At 45.0% G+C, this 23050-nt stretch overlaps 1 protein-coding gene across 11 annotated transcripts in view; it reads right to left on the bottom strand.

The window, feature by feature from the left end:
• Positions 1-1322: 1322 nt before the first annotated feature.
• TBCK (TBC1 domain containing kinase) overlaps positions 1323-23050 on the bottom strand; it is a 2754978-nt gene continuing 2733250 nt past the window's right edge. For all 11 annotated transcript variants that reach the window (XM_069630931.1, XM_069630933.1, XM_069630936.1 and 8 more), the window contains one exon: positions 1323-3025. In XM_069630931.1, coding sequence (XP_069487032.1) covers positions 2915-3025 — 111 coding nt within the window. In that variant the 3' untranslated portion in view covers positions 1323-2914. The remainder of the gene's footprint in view (positions 3026-23050) is intronic.

The raw sequence follows: 23050 nt of genomic DNA, 5'->3' as shown, positions 1-23050 counted from the left end.
GATAGATCCTCAGATTGCTTTTGAAAAACACCCAGTGGGCAATACAATGGTGTCAAGTGGCATAGAGAGTCTGGCAATCTTGTTTAATTGGTGAATAACATCTAACCAAATACATGAATCACCGGATACTCCCACAATATATAAATATGTGTGGCCTAGGACATATCGAGTCAACATAATGCATAACGTTTGCTTGTCCAGCAGGCGAAAGGAACACATTATTAACCTCTTTGTAATATTCTTTCTGATGGATGTTCCTCCCATGGATTCCTCCTTTATGAAATTACTATCCCAGTGCACCTGTCACTTTTCCGCCGCCAGTGAGGCGCAGCATGGCTCTGGGTTGGCTCCACCCGATGCCTCTATGTGTCCCGCGCTGGACATGACTTCAGGGCTAGTGCATATACGGTGACCTCAGTTTCACCCTTTGTCCCTAGCTAGCATTCTGAAGCTGAGGGACCGTAGAACTGATGATGTACTAGCTCTCCGCCATGAGGGGCAGGTAAGAAGGGCGATGAGGAATCTGTGGGAGGAAAATCCATCAGAAAGAACATTACCGAGAGGCAAGTAATTTGTTCTTCCAATGGATTCCTCTCCACGGGTTCCTCATCTATGATAGACTCCCAAAGCAGTACGTAAATCTGGAGGAGGGAGGAAGCAAGGACACCACCTAGACCAGAAAACTCTGAAAGACTGCCCTACTAAAATGGGCATCCTAGCCTGTAAGGGAATCCAAGCAGTAAAGCTTGGCAAATGTATGCAGAGATGCCCACATCTCAGCCTTCCAGATTTCAAGGGCATGGACTCCTATACCCTACAGGATCGAAGCAGGTATACCATTTTCATGTCTAATAACTTGGAGAGGTTCACAGGCAAGCTCTACTACACGGGAGCTTCCTCTGCTACACACAAAACAGTAGTAGCAGCCAGCCCAGCCAGGAGAAAGACCAAGGAAAGGTCGAAACGATTTGACACAAAGGCCCTAGGAGCATGTGATGATTATGAATTGGCATTAAAAACCTACATTCTATAACAAATCTCATGAACCCATAAGACTTCTTTCTTGCAAGAAGATTTAATATAGCAGATTGCCATTCTCGACCACTGAATAACCAATAATACTCAATTGAGGAACTTACGATCCATTGATCATGCGCATGTAAATGGAGCAATAACTTTTACACAATTTTGTTTGTGGGCTGTGGGGCAGCCCCCATGTACCCAACATAGCAAAAGATCAACCAATCTCCATATACAGAGTAGCAGCAAAACAGAGTTCAACCTCACACTCTCTAATAAGAGAGAATGCAACCTTGCAAGTATTCATTCACATTTTGTTTTATTAGTACATTTTGGGTGGTAAAGAAAACCTCAGACTTTCACAGCGTTTATTCTTTCTGACAACTCACTACATGTACACCAGCATGTATGTCACAGTTTAATAGTCATGGAGCGGACACAGAAAAAGCATAGGTAATTGTTTCTAAAATCTTTAACAGACAAATGATATTACCGGATATGACTCGATTCTGTTATCTTACAGGCAGGTTGCTTTTTAACACCTCTTGTATCCTAATCATACATTAGCTACCATTCTATCAATATTATGCTCGCCATTTGTGTTCATGTGGCCGTTTTGCACTTTTCTAGGTTTTTAAAAACAGTTGACATATACTGGAGTTACAACTAAGAGCAAAACAAAATGCACTTGTTCAGTAGCGTGTAAAGTTTAACACTTCTTTATACTCAGACTTGTAGTCTTAAACTAATTCTCTACGCCTAATTCTGTAGTCATTGCTTTTGCCATTTCGAACTCATCCATTGTGGGTTGAATCGTACTTCTAATTGGTTATGATTTGAATTTTGAGAATGTTTCTTAAATTGAAATTGTGAAACTGTTTATAGTAAAATGGCAGATGTTTAAAAAACTGTTTTGTGTAACTTTTTACAATCTGGAGTTGCTGCTCCTTCTGGGTAAACAAGTAATGAGACATGTTACCTCTCCTGAAAAGGAAATGTCCAATTACATCACACCTCCCTGCAAAGTGTTCACTTTTTTCTCACATTTCCAAATGAATACAATTACACCCGCTCTGTTTTTCCCCAACACATTTTAAACGTTCAATCCAAAATTCAAACTCTAAACTTTTACCAATTTCCCTGAACATGTTTCCAATTTTGTCCTAGATTCTTCACACTCAAAATGCAGGATGATTGATCCTCATCCCCAAATCAAAAAGCAAATGATTTGTAGAAAATCATGTAGACAAGACACATCCTTGGGCAAGGGATTTGCCCAAACCTATATGTTGGTCGTCTATTTATTTTGTATCTGACAAGCGCACCATTGCCAAGCTTGCTATCAGTCTGAAGACATTATTGGGAAACATACACATTTCTCAACTTCCCTTGGAGAACTAAGCCTCCCTGTGGGCTACTAACGTGCAGCATGTACTGTTGACGCTTGGAACACACCCTTAACTACTACATGATAACATTACAGATAATTATCACAAACCTAGGGTGTGCATTTAAACATTTCACTGGCTTCTCATGTTTTTCCTTAAGTTCACTGTGGAAGATTATGATAATGAATACAGTTCATTGTAGACCAATCAAAAGCTTAAAACTGATTTGACATTTTATGGGAAACGTGCACAGGAAGAATGGTTTTAGAATTTGCTACCACCCACAACCTGTAAACATATTTCGATTGAGGCCTCGTGTGGGACGCTTCGATTGTGCATACGTGGCGTCAACCCTATATAAAGTCGGTGTACTCCCAATTCAAACTTTGCAGCGCTGGGATTGAATGACTATTTTCTAGATCTTCAAACTGACTTTGGTCAAGAACTTCCTGTTGGGAGAGATGCAGTTTGTCACTTCTGGCAGTATTCAGTTCCCACGCATAGATTTAAATTTGAGGAGATGGGACGGTCAGTAAGCCAGTTGGCCTGATTTTGTTGATTCCTCCGTCCAGTATACAGATTCTTGGGTAACCGACCTTCACCAGATGACCTGCAAACTGAAGAAGACAAACACCATTACTTTAAGAATCCTTACTATTAACATCGACAGTTATAGTACTGCAATGTCAGGTAACCAGGATGTATATGGATGAACTGTGCTGTGCAACCAGGATGTATATGGATGCACTCTGCGTGTGAGGGCATACAATAATGTCTAGATCTTTCATCATCAGTGTTAAGAGTTAGTCTGAGGGCATGCTGGTTCCCTAAGGTCAAGCTACTAAGTAGATTCAAGTATGACTTTCAATGGAATGCATGCTTTGTACCGGTCACCAGTGTACACAGATATCACAGAACAGCTCCATCAAAAAAAGCACAATCCATTTATTTATTCATTTAAACACATGTTTATGAGCCCACTGGAAGAAAGCAAGCTTGGGGTGTTTAGGATATGCAGGTCAAACTCCTCTCAAAATGTAGCAAATAAAAAAGCACCTATATAGTGGTAAAATAATGTAACATTTCGGAATGGCAGAGTATTGGCTACAGTTAGGGATAGCAGGTCATGACTTTATATAAGGGAAGTTATGTTGACCATTACATAAAAAATGTTATATTACAGATTCCAGCATGAAAGGAAAAGAATATAAATTTTACTTGAGGACCTTTGTAGCAGTGAAGAAAAATATCTATTGGAACTCAAACTATAAACAATAGTATGCATGGAATAATATCAATATTGTCAAGGTGATACATTCTAAAGGTTGCAAACAAGGAACCTACACATATTTCTAAAACACAATGTTCTGCACCTAGGTGGGCACTAGGCACGTTGTACAGAATGGAGGGGTCCAATCACATAGCTCTGTTTTGTTGGAAGATCCAGCTTTCAGTGCTCATCGGAAGGTCAGATGGACAATGCATAGAAGTTTGAATTCAATGCATTTTGGGACGGGCAGCCAATGAAGGGAGGATACAGTAGGATAGATGTGGTAATCTCTGTTGAGGTGTGGTAAAAGATGAGCTCTGGTGTTTTGAACTCTTTAGAGTCTGTGGAGAAGGAAAAGGAGGAGACCTAGGTATACGTGTGTATAGGTGCTAGGGCTCTGGTGTTAAACATGTATCTAAATGTTACTTGGAAGAGAATGTGATTTTATTGCCCAGCCCATCTTGTCCAAAGCTAAACTGAGCATGTAGCTGCGGTCAGCCCGAATAGCTGAGTGGTTAAACAGAAAACGTGAAAGAGATTGGACGCACAATTTCTTTCAGGGCCTGCAGGTGGGTGATCTGGCAAAAGTCTAGGAAACAGTGCAAAATACAAGGGTTGGAAAGTCCTCAGCAGCAACAACCACTAACAACAGAACCTATATTATAACCTCATACACCAAGCTATGTAACATTCGGTTATGTATTTGTATTACGGTCATACTTAGTTTGTGTTTCTATACGTAAAATGAATAAAAGAAATGTACACTATAGGTTACAATGAAAGTAGACTAAAGTTGACAGCAAAGAATAACATGGGGCCTCATTACGAGTCCGGCGGTAACCCTGCCATTGCAAATGGCGGGTTGCCGACAGACTCGTAATATTTCACCGGCACCTGACTTCACAGTGCCACCAGGAGATTACAACCTGGCGACCCGGGAAGTCAGGCGCCGGTAAAATGTAAGTCCCCATTCCCATAGTACTCTATAGGAGTGGGGACACAGAAGCATCGGCACCGTTGCTAAAAGTGCTTCCGTGACTGGTCTGCCCTACCATCAATGCTGCGCCCGGCAGGGTCAGACCTGTCGGGCACAGCGGCCACAGCAGGCAGACTCAGTTTGCCGATCCGGAAATATGGGTGCCGGTGAGCTTACTGGCACACTCTTGTTTCCAGACAGGCAAACTCATAATGAGGTCCATGGTAATTGAACTCCCAAAATAAAATGGTGACAAATGTTATTTGTATGACACAGAATCCCAATGGACCCATGCGTATCCAGCTATCCTTCGGTGTTGGAGGATAATGGAGTACCACTGGTATTAGGTGCCCGAGTACTGGGATACTCAAGACCAGGGACATCCAGAAGACGGAGAAAAGTGCATTTAGCTTTGATATGACAAATCAAGATCAAGGGTGACTCTAGACACACTCTACAACATGTCAGCTTTAAAATCTGGGAAGCAAAGTAGGTGTGCTCCCCCTGAGCCCAACAATGCCAGGGACTGCTTAATCTAGTCCGTCACAGATGGAACAAGTTACTTACCTGTAACTTCTGTTCTCCAGTATTAGTATCTTTCATAAATCATTAGGGTAGTAGAACTTTGTTGCTAGAGGTGCTAGGGTACTTTTCTTTATATTCTCATGGGTACCTTCCTCATCTTGCATCTGCTCACCAGTTCCAGTGTCTATGTCAATCGTAATCCAACACCCCATTGTTATACTTGAAGCTTTTTCAATCGTGAATGCACCAGCAGCTAAAGACTGCTCACAAGGATAATTCCCTTTCATTCCTGGATATAACATCCCAGTATAATCGGCTAATGGTTTCTTAACATGTCCTAATTTCATTTTATGTGTAAGGACTGATGTCATGACTTCTCCATTTGAATGAGAAAATAAATCAAATTCTTCATGATAATCTGGAATTCCCAACACTGGGGCTGTACTGATCGCTTTTTATTATTCTTCAAATCCTTCAGCTATTTCATCTGTGCATATTATTTTACTATTGCCCACCTGTGCTTCATTAAGCCCTTTTAAAAGTGGTCGGATATATTTACTGTAATCGAATAAAAACCAGGCCCTGCAATAATTACATGGGCCTAAAAAGTGTTGCATTTCTCTCACTGTTTTAGTTTCTGAGGTATTCATAATCATAATTGCTTCTGCACTATCAGGTGTCATTTTCCTCCCCTCATGTGAAATCAACTCTCGTATATACAAGACCTCTTCCTGACAGTATTGTAGGTTCTCTTTGTCCACTTTACATCCTTCCTTTTTCTGAGACTATAGTCATAAACTTAATTGAATCTTCTCTACATCTTTCCTCTGTCTCACTGCACACCAAAATGTCATCCACATTTTGAACTACTGCACTTTTGAGTTGAACATTGCCTAAATCCATCTGGAGGACTCTATTAAAGATTGATGGTGACTCACAGTACCCCTGGGGCAAAAAAGTATGTTTCAGGCATATCTTTCTATATGAAAAGGAAGTCAAATCCTGTGAGTCTCAATGAAGGAATTGAAAAGAACGCATTCTTTAAATCCATGACTGTCAAAAATTTTGATGGGGAATTTGCTAGGTCTGGAGCATGCGCCTGGGCTTCTAAATAAAGAAAATACTTTTTAGGTATTTTTTTGGTATCTCATTTTGGGTTTATACATGGTGCCGACATTCTCCCAACTGGAGGCAAATGCTAGTGTTTTGTCCTTGCCTGGGCTTTCTCACGGCACAAAGATATTTGTAATATCCAAATGAGTGTCGCCAAACAGTTGAGTCTGCATTCAGACAATGTTATTTAGTATGAACCGTGTCATGTTGATAAGCATTCAATACATAGCCAGTTATGTCTGCATTCAGACACTTAATTAATATGAAACGTGTCACTGTTGACAGCATTCAGTACATTGGTCTCTTATTCCATGTGAATTGCATTGTTTTGGTATCATACAGCCAGATCATAGCACATAATTCTAAACAAGTGTTATGTGTTCCTCTTCATTAGCATTAGGTAGTAGACCTGACATAATTCAGGTTGTGTTTGATCCCATTGGGCTAGGTCAATTCTTTCTAGGCGTCTAAAATTCCTCTGGCATCATTTTGCAGCACCTAAATGGTTGCCAGCAGTTTCTGTTCGAATTCTTTCAGAATGGCGGCACTCCATGTTGTACATTATTCGGCCTTAGATGGGATGTTGCACAATATTGTCGCTGGATTTGGAAGTAAAGGAAACTCCGCTTCGACTATATTGTTTAGAGGGTGAAGGTCCTGTTTAAATCTCCACGACCGCCCCGTCGATTTTCTCACTGGGTACACAGCCATGTTACATGGAGAATCGGATGGCACCATTATTCCTTGCTTAATGAAAGTGGAAATGGTCTCGAATGTACCTTCATCTGCCTCTCTGAACAAGGGGTATTGCTTTGCACGTGGCAAAAGGTGCTCCTGGTTTAAGCTTGATTTTAACGGCTTCTACTCCTTTTAATAGACGTCATATGGATGTGTGGTCCATACAATCTTTGGCACTTTCTCTAAATCTTACTGGAAGAATAATGTTTTTTTTACCAAAGCCATTCTCTGCAGAATTTCTCTATTCTCTACTTTTATCCAATAAGTAAGACTTATGGAAAATACTAATTCATCATCTGAGTACTCCTTTAACAACTCCTTGTCTGTCAAATCTGTCAGCCTATATTCTTCACTGGGGGCTATCACTGTTCTCCATCCTCTTCCCTCATCTGTCCCATGAAGAACCATCCTTTCCTCTTTGACCACTACTGCTTCTAACTCCAAGGCGATAATCTGCCCTTCATCATCGATAAAGATTTTTGGTCTCAACAAAAACTCATCAGGTATTGCTAACAGTTTACCTATCAATCTGGGTAATCACGATAATAAAACAGTCACTCCATACAAAAATACTTATGGGTCTAAAGGGACCCCTCGTAATGCATGCTGGTCTGTGGAGGCTAATATAAACTCTTTCACATTCAGATAATGTATCCCTGGAGTGGAACACACTATTCCATCGTCAGTAAAAGATATTGTCATGTTACATTTCGTCATTAAGTCACACCTTAATATGTTAACTGTCGTTTGCCTAGAATATAATAATGGCATAGACATGTCACGGTCTCCTATTGAGATTGGTAATTCATCTGTAAAAGGAACTAAACTCATCGCCCCAGAGAATACCTGCAAATTCACTGCAATACCTGACATTGGAAATTTCCCCTCACAGACACGAACAAGTTGCTCCAGTGTCCTCAAGAAATGAAAATGTCTTGCCTCCTATTGTCACCTTGTTCATCTTGGGGGTCTGGTGTCACTGATAGTACTGAACACATCAGGTCGCTTTTTGGGCTGTTCTATTGTGGATATACATTCATCCCTGTACCTGTGAAAGGATTTCCTCCTATCACAGTCGCACTCCCTAATTTGGGTGCAGGTGCTTGCTGGACTCCTGTAGTCATATTCCATTGTGGCGTGATAGCCTGCTGTGTCTGTGCTTGCTGAGATAGTACCTGTTGTGCCTGCATGGATACCTGCTGTGATTGCCCTTGTGGCGATTGCATTTGTAATGGAGCTTGCTGCATTTGCTGTGGTTGCAACAAATATGTCTGAACCCGTGATCTTGGGCATAATTTTCCTGTGGTTCTGTATTATATTGCAGAACATAGTCCATGCCCCCTCTTGGACCTTGCAAATTTTGCTGCATGTCTCCTCTGCTTATACATGTTCTAGCTATGTGTCCTATTTTTCCGCAATTCCAATATTGTGGCGGCTGTCTGCCATTAAATCCTCCACTTCCCTGAGGGTTTTGAAATCCACCTCGTCGTCCTCCTCTAGGTCCATTTCCTCTTCCCCGTGGCCAAGAATTGTACCCAATCTGATCTGTGGGATACACTACGTTGTTTGGATACACTGATTGCATCTCCTGTATCACCCCACAACGCGTCAATACCGCTCGATCTGTGGCTATTTTTGACAACTTTTTCTGGACTAACTTGGCTTCCTCCTGCTTTCTACTCTGCTTTCTTCTTATCATTCTGCATTAATCGACAGTGATGCAAAATCATCAATTGTATTTCTGGCCATGGCTTTGCGTCCATTGTCACCTGTTTCTTAATTTGCCGTTGCACTGGCTCAGGCAGTCCCTGACACAACATGTGGTAAAATAATGCTACAGTTTTATCCCAAGGTTCGCACGTCTCAAGGTGTCAGTGTTTTTTGATATAAGCAACATGGCCTTCATCTTCCCCCATTTTCCTAGTAATAATCGTACCCATATCTGATGTATTGGGATATTGTACTCTGAGCGCCCGCCATACATCTGCTTTGCAATTATTAAATGGCGCTCATTGGTGTCATGTTTGTATGCAGTCACACCTGCATATTCTTCTCGTTTCCAAATGTCATCAGCTGACTCCCCGCTAACAGTTGCTAGCAAGCCTTTAATATCACCTATAGCGAACGTCATTCCTGATGTCATTCTCTCTAACTCATAAATCCATTTTCCCTCACTGGAAGTTAAACTCAGTAATTTACATGTTAAAGTATCTTTATCCATGTGTGGCCACGGGATGTAATGTGGTCGTCCTCCCCCTTTCTCGAATGATGGGAATTGTGAAAATCCTTGTCTTTAATCATACCTGCCTACACTTCTCGTCTTCCTGGCGGGGCTAGTCTCGCCCGTTTGTCTCCGTCCTGCTAGTGCCCTTAATCTGCTTACATAAGGCGGGGATAAATCCTCCTCACTGCGCGATTGTGCTTGTGGTGGCCGGGGTACTAATGGCTATAAGACCCTCGGCAGCGGGCCAATACCACCCACGGTAATGCATTACCTGGGGGTGGTATTGGCCCGCTGCCTCAGGTCTTATTGCCACAGTAATGTTCAGTAGATCTTTTGCTTCAAACAGATATTCGTCAGCATGTGCAGAACAGATTCTGGTTCTAACTGGGCGTAGACTGAGCCCCATAACATCTGGGTTTCCCGAAGACTACACAAATATAAAAGTATCAGCTCATGAGCAACACAGAGGCAATGGGAGGCCAGTTCCCCTGCTACGGTCTATGCAGAGTAAGCTGAACATTACAGCTATCCAGACTTCCGTGAGTTAAACATTACTTGAATCAGTTCTGATCACCCAGGACATAATTGCTCTTTAGGTCTCATCAATTGGCAATTTTCTTCAGCTTCAAGCTGTACTGTTTCTGTGTAGAAAGGTTTCTGACGGTTTAAACAGTACTAGAAGTACAAAAAGACTAAGTTGGCAATCCATTGGCACTTTGTTAGCACCTCGGTTGGGCACCATGGCCAATCAGATTGCTTAAGACCGTGTTCCAAGCAAGCTGACATCTGTTTGTAACTTTGAGCCCAATTATCTTTTCCTCTAAGCAGCCTGAGCATGCCCTCTCCTTTGGCAACTTCTCTCCCACTTCACCTGCGACATTGCCAAGGAAATGGGCGAGGGGCTCCAACTGGAGCCCTACAAACCATTTCTGTGGCAGCCACCTTAATTATAATGTTTTAAGTAAAAACATGCGACGCATGCTCACTGCACACAATAAATGGTCCTTCGTATTCCAGACTTTAGCCGGGGTGCGAATAGGAATAATGCTGAGTTCAGCAAGCCATGCCAGGTGGTAACAAGAAGCAAACCTCATGAAAAGCCCTCCCCTCTGTGTAGGTCTATTAATTTGGGCTGCTGGATATTACCACCAGGTGCGGCCGGCCGGAATTTGCATTATTGCTTACAAAATGCAAGGTCGACCTGTCTGACCTGCATAACTAGGATTGGAGATCTTAATCTGTGGAAGGAGGCTAGGATAGTGCTGGTCTTGGAAAGGCCTTTGAGTGGTGCCTGGCTTCTCCCCTCTTTTCAGGGTCCATGACAAACCATATCCTAGACACAAGGCCATTAAAGAAATGTGCCGATCGCCTTTTTTTCTCTTTCTGCCATTTAGTTCTTTCTCTTATACTTCATGTCTGACATTCTTTTTGACTTTTTTTTGTTAATGTTGGTGTTTTTCTACTAATTGTATATTGTTGCAGATTTCTTTTTTAAAAGTGGCTGTCAGTAATACTGATTTCCGCTAAACTGTCGTTAATAGCCGAGAGAAGAAGGCCGCAGAAAAAGGCCAGCGCTCCTTTTTTCAGCTCTGCTGCGAGCGCATCTACAATTGGAGGCCCTAACAGCTGATCTCATTTTCTTCGGATCAGCTTCTACATCTGAATTTGCGCTTCCCGCGAGGTACGCGGCTCCTAAGATGGCCGCCACCACCCCCATGACGACCGAGCGTCCAGAGCGTCCCTGCACCCCGTGACCATCACCACCGCAGGCCCGGATCCTGATTTACTCCCCCGACCTGCCCGCCCCTCCTCTGCCCTCCCCTCCTGCTTTAAATGGAGGTGGAGGGTGCCGTGAGGCGAAGCCGGGAGAAGAAGGCCGCAGAAAAAGGCCAGCGCTCCTCTTAGCAGCTCTGCTGCGAGCACATCTACAATTGGAGGCCCTAACAGCTGATCTCCTTTCCTTCGGATCAGCTGCTACATCTGAATTGCCGCTTCCCGCGAGGTATGCGGCTCCTAAGATGGCCGCCGCCATCCCCATGACGTCCAGAGCGTCCCTGCACCCCGTGACCATCACCACTGCAGGCCCGGATCCTGATATGCTCCCCCGACCTGCCCGCCCCTCCCCTCATGCTTTAAATGGAGGTGGAGGGTGCCGTGAGGCAAAGCCGGGAGAAGAAGGCCGCAGAAAAAGGCCAGCGCTCCTCTTAGCAGCTCTTCGCTGCTCGCAGTCTGCCGTTCGCCGTGGAACTCTGCCAGAACTACAAGGTAAGGAGTCCCGCACTCCTGAGCAGCACAAAACACCCGCCTCTAGACTTCAGTGTTTGCGTGTCCGCACCCTCACATGTGCACTGCTCTCAAAACCCATGCCCACAAACGTACGCAACGCTCGCCTGCAATCCAGATCCCTGAAACCATCCATTAGCCTAAACGCTTCATCCTCAGCTGTCCATAAACCCCATAGGTTGCGCCACACTATGGTCCTGAGCCTACACAGTATGCACTGCCCTGACTACAATGCAACTGCAACAATGGCTAAGACTCCTGAAAATGTGCCCCCCACAGGTCTGAATGTGATTACCGCAATGTGCAATTCTTCTACCACAGCCATGCTATCCACTGATGTAAATGCTACTTTACCTATGTCTATGACACCAGAAAATGTGCCCCCCACAGGTCTGAATGGGATTACCACAATGTGCAATTCTTCTACCACAGCCACGCTATCCACTGATGTAAATGCTACTTTACCTTTGTCTATGACCCTAGAAAATATGCCCTCCACAGGTCTGAATGTGATTACCACAATGTGCAATTCTTCTACCACAGCCATGCTATCCACTGATGTAAATGCTACTTTACCTATGTCTATGACCCTAGAAAATGTGCCACCCACAGGTCTGAATGGGATTACCGCAATGCACAACTCCTCCACCACAGCCATGCAATCCACTACTATTAATGCCGCTCCGAACCCCACCTCAAATGTGCCCTCATCAACGCCCGATCCATCAATGCTCACGCCCTAGACATCCATGACCTCATCACCATCCTAGATCTAGATCTTCTAATGGTCGCTGAGACCTGGCTACACAAAGCCTCAGGCCCCGCTCTATCCCTCGCCCTCCCACCACGCTATGCCATCACTAGACAAGATCGCCTGACCACTGGAGGTGGTGTCGCTCTCATAGCCAAAGATTCGATCACCATTAGAAAGGTTGACAAAACTATCAACAATAACAGCGACTACCTTCAATTGAAACTCACTATCTCGCACCACTGCACCTACACCTCATCTATCGGCCACCAGGCCCCCTGGGAGACTTCCAGACCTCCCTCACCCACCTCCTGACAACCTAAAAAAGTCATCCAAAGCCATTCTCCTCGGGGACATCAAACTAGGTCTGAATGACACCAAAGACCCTGCTGCCAAATCACTTGAGACAGCCTTAGTCACTCTAGGATTCGCCAACACCATCACAGACCCCACTCACACAATAGGCAGATCATTAGACTGGATAGCCCATCACAACTGCCCCCTCACAGTCACAGGCAATACCCCCACCCCATGGTCCAACCACCACACCATCACCTTCAACATCCCGACCTCCTCCCCATTCCCCTAACCCTTACCACCAGCCCTCACAAGAAGTGCCCGCCAAATGACCAAAGAAAGACTCTTACCCTTCCTACAGGGACCTGCCTTTAAACCTCCCTTCTCCAACGACCCAGAAACCCTTGCCAAGAACTACGATTCTGCTATCACGGCAGCAATCAATGCTATCGCCCCACTTAAAGCGCGCGCAACCAAACCTACCAGCCATACCAATGCTTGGTTCACCCAAGACCTTCTCAAATTGCGCACAGACAAGCGAGCAGCACTAGCTCAATGGCAAACATCCTGTGATGATAAAGACAAACAACTTCAAATCCCTCGCAAATAAATATAAGAAAGCCATCATCAAAGCCAAAGCCAAATCATTTGAAGATAGAATCTCCAAGGCCAAATCAAACACCAAGGAAATGTTCGCCATATTCAGGGAACTCGAGACCCCTACACCCACCCCCCAAAACTTTACCAAAGATAAAGCATGGTGTGATGACATCCAAACAGCCATGCGCAACAAGATCAGCTCACTCCAAGCCAAAATTCTGAACACCAAACTAGTGCTCTCCAACCCTCCCCCCCCTCCTCAACCACAGAGGCCGCCCCTACCTTCTCATTCAAAACCATTCAGGAGAAAGACATGATCAACATCATGAAAAACATCAAACCCTCCAATTGAAAAGGGGACCCCGGCCCCGTCTCCATCATCAAAGACTGCGCAGACACCCTTGCTCCTTTCGTAACAGCCTTCGTCAATGCCTCCTTCACCACAGGGAGAGTCCCATCATGCCTCAAGGAAGCATGGGTCCGACCTCTCATAAAAAAACCTACACTTGACCCCACCTTCCCCAACAACTACCGCCCTATCACCACAGTCCCATTCCTCCTCAAGATTCTAGACAAGGCAGCCTACCTGCACTTCCTACTCCCTACTCGACCTCAAAAACCAAATGGATGACGCAAGGGACCAAGACAAACCTGTCCTGCTCGTTCTCCTTGATCTCTCTGCATCTTTCGATCTTGTAGATCACGACATCCTCTGCCATCACCTCACCTCCACAGCCAACTTCTCCCAAGAAGCTACCACTTGGATCACCTCCTTCCTCCAAGGTAGGACCATGCAGATCTTCTCAGACCTAACCACTGCGTCACCCACCATTATGCTATGTGGTGTGCCCCAAGGCTCCTGCCTTTCCCCTACCCTATACAACATCTTTACCCGCCCCCTCTTCCTTATCCTTGACGCCTTGGGCATCTCCTACACCAACTACGCTGACGACACTCAGATCCTTCTCACACTAACAGGTGACTATGACACTGACTGCGCAACTCTCAACAACATATATAACACAATCCAAATGTGGATGGCTATCAACGGCCTTTGCCTTAACTCCAACAAAACTGAGCTCCTACTCGTAGGATCCCCCGACACCCTCAAGAAACTTGACGCCCAGTTTAGCCACTTTACCATTGACTCAATCAGAATTCCAGTACTGGACACGGTAAAAACTCTAGGGTTCTATCTAGACTCTAACTTATCTATGACCAGACAAGTAAACGCAATCGCCTCCTCTGCGGCTTACCATGCAAAACTCCTCAATGCAATCAGGCCTTTTCTGTCAAAAGACACCTGCACCAACATAGCCAGAGCTATAAGTGGTTCCCGGCTAGACTACTGTAATGTTCTCTTCCTAGGGACCTCCAACAAAAACCTCGAGAAGCTGCAAGTAATTCAGAATAGCGCTCTGCGTGCTGCACAAGGCATTGCCAAGAGAGAGCACATCACTGTTACCAGAAAAGCGTCCCATTGGCTCCCCATAAAGGAAAGGATTATATTCAAAGCGCTAAGCATCACCCACAAATGCATCCACCTCTCAGCCCCAGCGTACCCATCCCAGAGAATCCACCCGGTCGCTTCCACAAGACCCACCAGGACACCCTATGTCAATATGCTCTCCGTACCCAGGGTAAAAAGAGCTAGAGCAGGTGGAGCCAGCTTCCCCTACCTTGCTGCTTTACATTGGAACACCCTTCCCACCTCTCTGCGAGCTGAACCCTCACTGACTGATTTCTGCAAAGCCATGAAAACTACCTTGTTCAACTAACCAATCCTACATGTTGAAACTTTAATGACTAACATGTATGATGTACTATCGTGTATGATGTATTATGTTGTATGATACTCCCTATCGCTTAACACAGGATCCTGCCTCACTGTAACCCAAGGCACAACCTGTACCTGTAACTAAGTTCCCTTACAAGTAACAGCGGCACAATGCCCCTGGGCTGCCTGCGCGCTATATAAATGTAAATAAATAAATAAATAAATAGAGCTCCAGGGGACCACTCCGGTGGTGATAGTGCAAGGTACAAATATACTTTAACATTAGCATAAAAAATAAATAAATACCATGTCTTTGATAAACAGGTTCCAATATCTTTCTATGCACACCGGCCACAGTGATTTGAGTGAAGATGCTTGAAGTAGAGTTCATGGAATACCCACAGTAAGCTCCTGACATGGGATACCGGTTTACCGAGTGTGACCATTAGAGAAGGCTAAGCACATAATGTCTTCTGGAAAACACACTTGAGATAAGCCAAGATTTCGTGTTTGTAACTGTCACAAAGCACATGTTTTCAGTAAGCAAAGATGGCAAGCAGATCACTATCAACTGCAGGCGATGAGGCATATGGACATCCTCGCAAACTGACTCCCTGTTTCTCATCAGCCGCTGCCAGTCAGAGTATCACCCCAGCCCTTCACCTCTGCTGTTATTTTTGACAATAGACATCATATGCTTACTACAATGGCTACAATAAAATCATCGCAATGCAGGGTGCACACATCTAGAAAAGGCTTGATTTGTGGCTTCTTAATTGAATTATATTTTCCACAATTCCTTAATGGTGATAAGTAAAATATTCTGATGGAATCGAAAATGACAAATATGCCTGGCGTTATATATTGCTCAACGTGTTTCAGAACAGCAATCACCAGGAGCAATATACATCTGTATCAAAAATCAAACAGAACAGTTCTAATGTCAACCAATCTTAAATTAATATATAATATTGTGGTTTAGCTATTAGCATAATATACATCTTAAGCACAGACTTACCTGCCGATATTTACACAACATTTCAATCTATTGTGAAAGGTGAAAACTGTGTGGTAAACTGACCTCAAATAATACTACTACACCCATTTTCACTGGCAGAAATGATATGCCGTTTGAGAGTATAGGGTGTCCAATTCCTATGTGTGCGCAACAAGCGTTCTAAGTCCTCCGTCAGTTTTTATGCAAGTACAGGTCGACGCCAGCAATAACATGATCTTTTACAAGGTCACTAAACCGTTCATCAAAAGATGTTGGTGTGCACAGTATCAGTCAGCTAGTCTTGTTTTCCATCTATGCTCATATACCTATTGCCAAGTATCAATGAGATATTTTACTAAGCAGATACCTTGAATAAGTACGGCAATACTTTTTTAGAAATAGGAAGCCCTCTCCCTTCTCTCTGCTATATGAATCTAGCTAAAACACTGCACATATATCGACGATATCTCGTGGCAGCTTCGTGTTTGCTGGGCCCGCCGGTTTAGTGGTAACACTGCGTTCTGCTGCCACTCCTCAGAAGTCTGCAGTTGATTCATTGTTGGAGACGGACCTGGGGCAGTAATACTACAGTGGGGTGGTGCTCGCTCGAGCACCGCACAGTGCTGTGAGTGGCATGCCCGTGCCGGAACATTCCAGCTCTAAGTGCAGGATTTCCTATGTGTTTATATGAGCATCTTACTGTAACTAACACATGCAGGATTATGGATGGAGTAATCAAAGGAGAAATGGTTGGTATGAATTATGATTTCAAGATAATATTCTACACCTGACAACAATTATATTATCTCTTTAGCCCTGTGTGGATCTCCCTCCTCCTTTAACACCTTGCCCTGCTTTCATTCTTTCTACATCTGAAGGTCTGCAGTTATCCCTCCTTTTTGCTACCGACCCCCCACACCTTCCACATCATCTTCCAGTTGACCTTTCACATCCTTAATATCCCTCGTGTGGGTCTCTGTGACTTACACACACGCACTCTCTCTCCGCCTGTCCCTCCTCTATCGTTTGCTTTTTTTGGGATATTTCCCTCTTTCTTTTGGTCTTCTCTGTGTTTCTCTTTCTCCCCTCTTGTCACATGGTGAGGATGGAGGGGATTGATTGGGCCTGGTGGTGATTATCCACAGTAGGGCCAGAAGGTTTAACTGGAGGTACTGCCTGAGAGGAGTGTTGGCGAAGTGACTCTGAAACATTAAGTGAATAAGCCACTATTGTGTTTGATGGCAGTGACTATAATGGATATGCCAGATGGAGCGATTTTGCCTTGTGGTCTGGTGAAGCCAAATTGAGTAAACCTGTCCTCGAGGACAATCCAGTGCTTAATTTGTGGGGGTGTTTTCCAGGGCTCAGTTCTGGCACTTATTTCTGAGCCCAGCACTTATTGTCTCAGAAGTGATAATAGCCAGAGCATGCATCAAACCCAATGAGCTGGTGCAAGCTGTATTCTAACACCAAATGTGTTGACACTGTGGGGAGCAGCTGTGGTTGTGACAACAATAGTCAGGAACTGGCCGCCTGCAGTGTCACAAGCGTGCTAGAAAATATTTGGGCCCCAACACTTATTTTCTTACAAATTAAGCACTGGGATAATGCATCTGCCTCATGCAGTCGATATTCCATAGTAGTGCCTGATGGGATGGACTGTGCCTGCTGAGGGTTATTACTGTACGTGATGGGGGTGGTTAAGTCAAAGCTGGGTCTCTACTGGATGGGGATGCTGATGCAGCAATTCAACCATACTGCCAGACGGGGTAAATATCCACAATGCTGCCCTGCAGCTCTTACCCATGAATGTAGTAGAAGCAGGAAGCATTCTGCAGGGTGGGCAAATCACGGGAAACAGGCGTTTTCCACTGAACTTCTGGCACTTTGGCGTAACATATTTGCTGCATAAAATATATATTTATTTATTTGTTTATTTATAGTGCGCCAAAAGCCCGCATGCATCAGAGCGCAACGATCATACGAACAAATAAGACGGGACAATCAAGATCCCAAACGAGACTGATTGATCAATTACTTGACCAGGAATTATTTTAATGCTCTACAAAAGAGGACCATGTATTCTCTTCCAGCCGAAGGGCTAATGGTCGAGTATTCCAGAACTTGGCAGCGCTTACTGGAAACAATCTACCTAGTCCGTTCGATCACTTGTGTCCAGGGCAGTTTACCTGCGCCAAGTTGGAGGAGCGTAGAAGTGATCTAGTGGGGGAGTGTGTTGAGTTCAGGGTTTGGCCACAAATGACTCTGACACTCCAGTGAACTGTTAACTTATTTACTTAAGTTCAGGTACACCAAATACAGTTCTTAGAGTCAGGTAAGTAAAAGGGGACTTAGGACACCCACACGCATCCTCTCTCAGGGCTTACATCCTTGCAACTAACAAACCTGGAACTCACTCATAGATAAACATTCTAAGCCCTGCAATCCATCTCAAGATTCTAGTCACTTGCACCAGATGAATGCAAAGTTAATCACAACACATCTTTCCCCTATAGGGACAACAACAAGAACAGTAAAGTATTGGTGGGAAGATCAATATTTCATCAAAAGATTTGTCCAGTAAAGTCCCACCTGAAAAACAAAAGATTATTCAAAGCATTTCATATATAAGCACAACCAACTCCAAAAGGTTTAGACCCTGTCACCACTTCAAAATCTATTAACATTAACATCAATGTCCATCTGTGGATTAAAATTAAAAGTCCACCTGTGGAGAGAACATATTAATATGCCCACATAGAACAGCTAATGATGAACACTGTTATCAACTCAATAACTCTAATGAAGATTTAATAAACACTCAAAACCTTAATATCTTATTTCACTCACACATCACCACATACATGTCTACCAACATATGCCAAAACAATGGCACCAAAGTCTAGGAACAGCATTTCCCTTTTTATACAGACAGTGTAATGGACAGTAGTCCGCTCAATGGTTCACCACAACCATTGCACCTTTTTACACATGCAACACATGTAATGGACAGTAGTCCGCTCAATGGTTCACCACAACCATTGCACCTTTTCACACATGCAACACATGTAATGGACAGTAGTCCGCTCAACGGTTCACCTCAACCATTGCACCTTTTTACACATGCAACACATGTAATGGACAATAGTCCGCTCAATGGTTCACCACAACCATTGCACCTTTTTACACATGCAACACATGTAATGGACAGTAGTCCGCTCAATGGTTCACCACAACCATTGCACCTTTTCACACATGCAACACATGTAATGGACAGTAGTCCGCTCAACGGTTCACCTCAACCATTGCACCTTTTTACACATGCAACACATGTAATGGACAGTAGTCCGCTCAACGGTTCACCTCAACCATTGCACCTTTTTACACATGCAACACATGTAATGGACAGTAGTCCGCTCAATGGTTCACCACAACCATTGCACCTTTTTACACATGCAACACATGTAATGGACAGTAGTCCGCTCAACGGTTCACCTCAACCATTGCACCTTTTTACACATGCAACACGTAATGGACAGTAGTCCGCTCAATGGTTCACCACAACGATTGCACCTTTTCACACATGCAACACATGTAATGGACAGTAGTCCGCTCAACGGTTCACCTCAACCATTGCACCTTTTTACACATGCAACACATGTAATGGACAGTAGTCCGCCTGTGGAGAGAAATATGTTAAACTACATAACTCAATTAAAGAGAGAGACATGTACCTACAACATCACTCTAATAAACTAATATATATCAGCTCTAGTATCTCAACTCTAATCGCCTGCACCTCTGCATTCTCTCCTACTTCACCATTGCATAGAGAGTAACGGAGGAACACAGAGCTCCCATCCCCATCAAACTTCATAACTGAGTCAGGCCTCCCGCTGCAGCACTCATGCCGAACTCCAGGACTCCACTCAAGCCAACCGCAGCAACCTTCGGTTCCAGTCAAAGGTAAGCGCTGACATCGGATAGCTTTGTCAGTGATCTCAGCTGCCTTCACTATGACCAATAGCTTGTAGCCTTGGCGCAACAGATGTTTGCACAGTCCATGGGCCCCAGGCCCCTCCTAGATCCATTAACAACTTCCAACTCTTCTGAATGTTTGTACAGTCTCAATTCTCTTAAATGCTTTATGAGAGACTGCCACCTTGAACTTCACCATGCCAATGAATGAATGAACTTTGCTGCTCCAATGAACTTCACAGCTCCTTCTAATAACCATAAGTCTCACAGAGCCCACTGCACTTTACAGCAGACCGTTGTACCTTTCAACACTAGAACTTCTTGTCCCCACTGCCCTTTGCAGCACACCCTTGTCACTGAAGTGCCTCTTCACTCCCTATGCAGTGCCTCTTCACTGCCCCGTGCAGCACTTCACTGCCCTCGCAGCGCCTCACCTCTTCACTGCACCATGCAGCACTTCACAGCCTCTGCAGCGACCACTCACTGCCTCTTGCAGCGCCTCTTGACTGCCTCTTGCAGCACCTCTTCACTGCCTAACGCAGCACCTCACTGCCCCTGCAGCGCGTCTTCACTGCCTGTTGCAGCACCTCACTGCCCTTGCAGCACTTCTTCATGCAGCGCCTCACTGCCTCTGTAGCATCTCACTGCCCCTAGCAGCGCTTCACTGTCTCTGCAGCGCCTCTTCACTGCCTGTTGCAGCGCCTAACTGCCCTCGCAGCACCTCTTCATGCAGCGCCTCACTGCCTCTGCAACATCTCATTGCCCATTGTAGCGCCTCACTGCCCTGGCAGAACCTCTCCACTGCCTCATGCAGCACCTTTACATCCATAGCTGCTCTGTTATTCCAGTGCCTTCGTAGCGCCTCTGTCTGGGCCTTTCTTGCCCCCTTTGCCTCTGTAGCACCTCTGTCTGGGCCTCAATTGCCCTCACTGCACTTGCAGTGCCTCACAGCCATCCAGCGCTCTTACCTGAGAGAGGATCACTTCTCAGAGGGGGGGGGGGGCGGTGGGTGTCTCCATTTGGTGCTGTCCCCCCAGCACAGCCAGATCCCATCCTCGTCGCCAGTGTTGTGTTCAGGGTTTGGCCACAAATGACTCTGACACTCCAGTGAACTGTTAACTTATTTACTTAAGTTCAGGTACACCAAATACAGTTCTTAGAGTCAGGTAAGTAAAAGGGGACATAGGACACCCACCGGCATCCTCTCTCAGGGCTTACATCCTTGCAACTAACAAACCTGGAACTCACTCATAGATAAACATTCTAAGCCCTGCATTCCATCTCAAGATTCTAGTCACTTGCACCAGATGAATGCAAAGTTAATCACAACAGAGTACCAGACGACTAAGGATTTTAGGTATGGAGGAGCCATTCCATAGAGGCAGCGATGCACTAGGGTGCCAACTTTCAAATTAATGCGTTCCCGCATATATGTATGGTAGGTGTATTAAAATATCTTTTTTTGTAGGAAAAGGAACATAGAAGACGTTATCGTGCAAAGAGTGTAAGAAATTTAGTGTCTTTGCTACAGTCTTCGTAGCACACGCTCTTTGCAGGGACTAGCCATAGAATCGCAGAATGCAGACCCTAGCATGCTTATCCATCGCGCAGAAACAGAGGCGTAGGCAGGGTAGGGCCTGAGGGGCAAGGCCCACCCAAAATCTGTAAATGCCCACTCAGCAGCGCTGTGTGGGCATTTACAGATCTTTTTGTCAGTGCAGTGGGCTCAACTACATTAGCATCAGGCCCCATTTGCTAGACAATCCTGGCTACGCCTCTGTGCAGAAGTATCATCTTGTGCAGCCATGAGGGCCACTCACTGTAAAAGCCTGGACAAAGGCTCTCTTGGAGATCATTAATCACGCTGCGGTTATGCGCCGTCACTGAGAACATCCCAATCACGCTGGTATCAAGTGGCCTGGTCAAATTACACGACATGCTTGGTCGGTTTTCTAAAGGGACCACATTCCGCGGCCATCGATGATGGAGCAGTTTGATCTTTCAATGAGCCTCGGTCACCACCCAGATCACACTTCACAGTGTGCTGGCGCTGAGTGATGTTTCATACCTCACTGGGTCACTGACCAAGGCAAAGATAAAATGGATTCTGGTGTCAGAAGCAGGTCATCCTGGGGCAGCTGATGACGCGGAAGAACAAAAGATGTTAACCACATAAAAAAAAACACAAACACCTGAGGAAGGAGGTGGTCCCGGCCTCATTACAGAGATTTGAGATTAGCTCGATTTCGATCACTCAGTAGTGATAGCAACAAATGTACACTTAACTGGCATAACGCAGCTACTGCAAAAACGAGGAGCACACATGTTTTGGGGCAAGGTAAGGCCGAACCCGCACCTGCATGCTCTCCCGAAGTAACACACAGGAGCCAGTGAGTTGCTGTGATAACTGGCGCACGGGAAGCCGCGACCCCTTTTATTGGGACCAGCACCTGCTGTACCATGTTCCACGCCACCGCACACGCCCATCACAACATCACATGCCAAGGGTACACGATCAAAACAACATCATTAATCAACATTACATAGATCAATCACCACACATTACAATAATCAGGTCTTGGGGGAGAGCACCGGGGCTTCCACATACAACTGTCAGATACATTTAAAATTCAGCCCGTGGGGCCTTGGACATTACACACAAGAACACGGTTTATTAGTCCAGGGGATGTGCTACAGCAATGACAGGCACCTTTACTGAATCCTTTTTGAGCACGCTAGACCACAGCCTTTGGATACATTTCACAGTGCAAGCAGTGGGTGGGGAACAACAATGATGCCCCTTTTTACTGTGCCCATTTTAAGCCTACAGGCAGGTCAGGTCGGCACTTCACCGTGTCCACTTTAAGCTTGCCACCCATTTGCCGGCACACGGCTTCAAAAGTACATTACTGTTCAATCTCAACACTGGGAGCAGGGGGCATGACCAGCTCCTGGCACACGATGGGGCAGCGTGGCCACAAGGATAGGCACAGTCATGGGGTTGGGAGACAGCTCACTTGGGCAATGACAGTTTATTCATTCAAACCGGGGAGAGGCTCCTCTCAGTACGCATGCTGGCAAAATCGCACCCAGTGAGGCCGGGGGGCCACAGC

The sequence above is a fragment of the Ambystoma mexicanum genome, chromosome 6q (assembly GCF_040938575.1).
Source record: "Ambystoma mexicanum isolate Mex_15411 chromosome 6q, UKY_AmexF1_1, whole genome shotgun sequence".
Classification (NCBI taxonomy): Eukaryota; Metazoa; Chordata; class Amphibia; order Caudata; family Ambystomatidae; genus Ambystoma; species Ambystoma mexicanum.
This window is presented reverse-complemented; position numbering and strand designations above follow the sequence as displayed.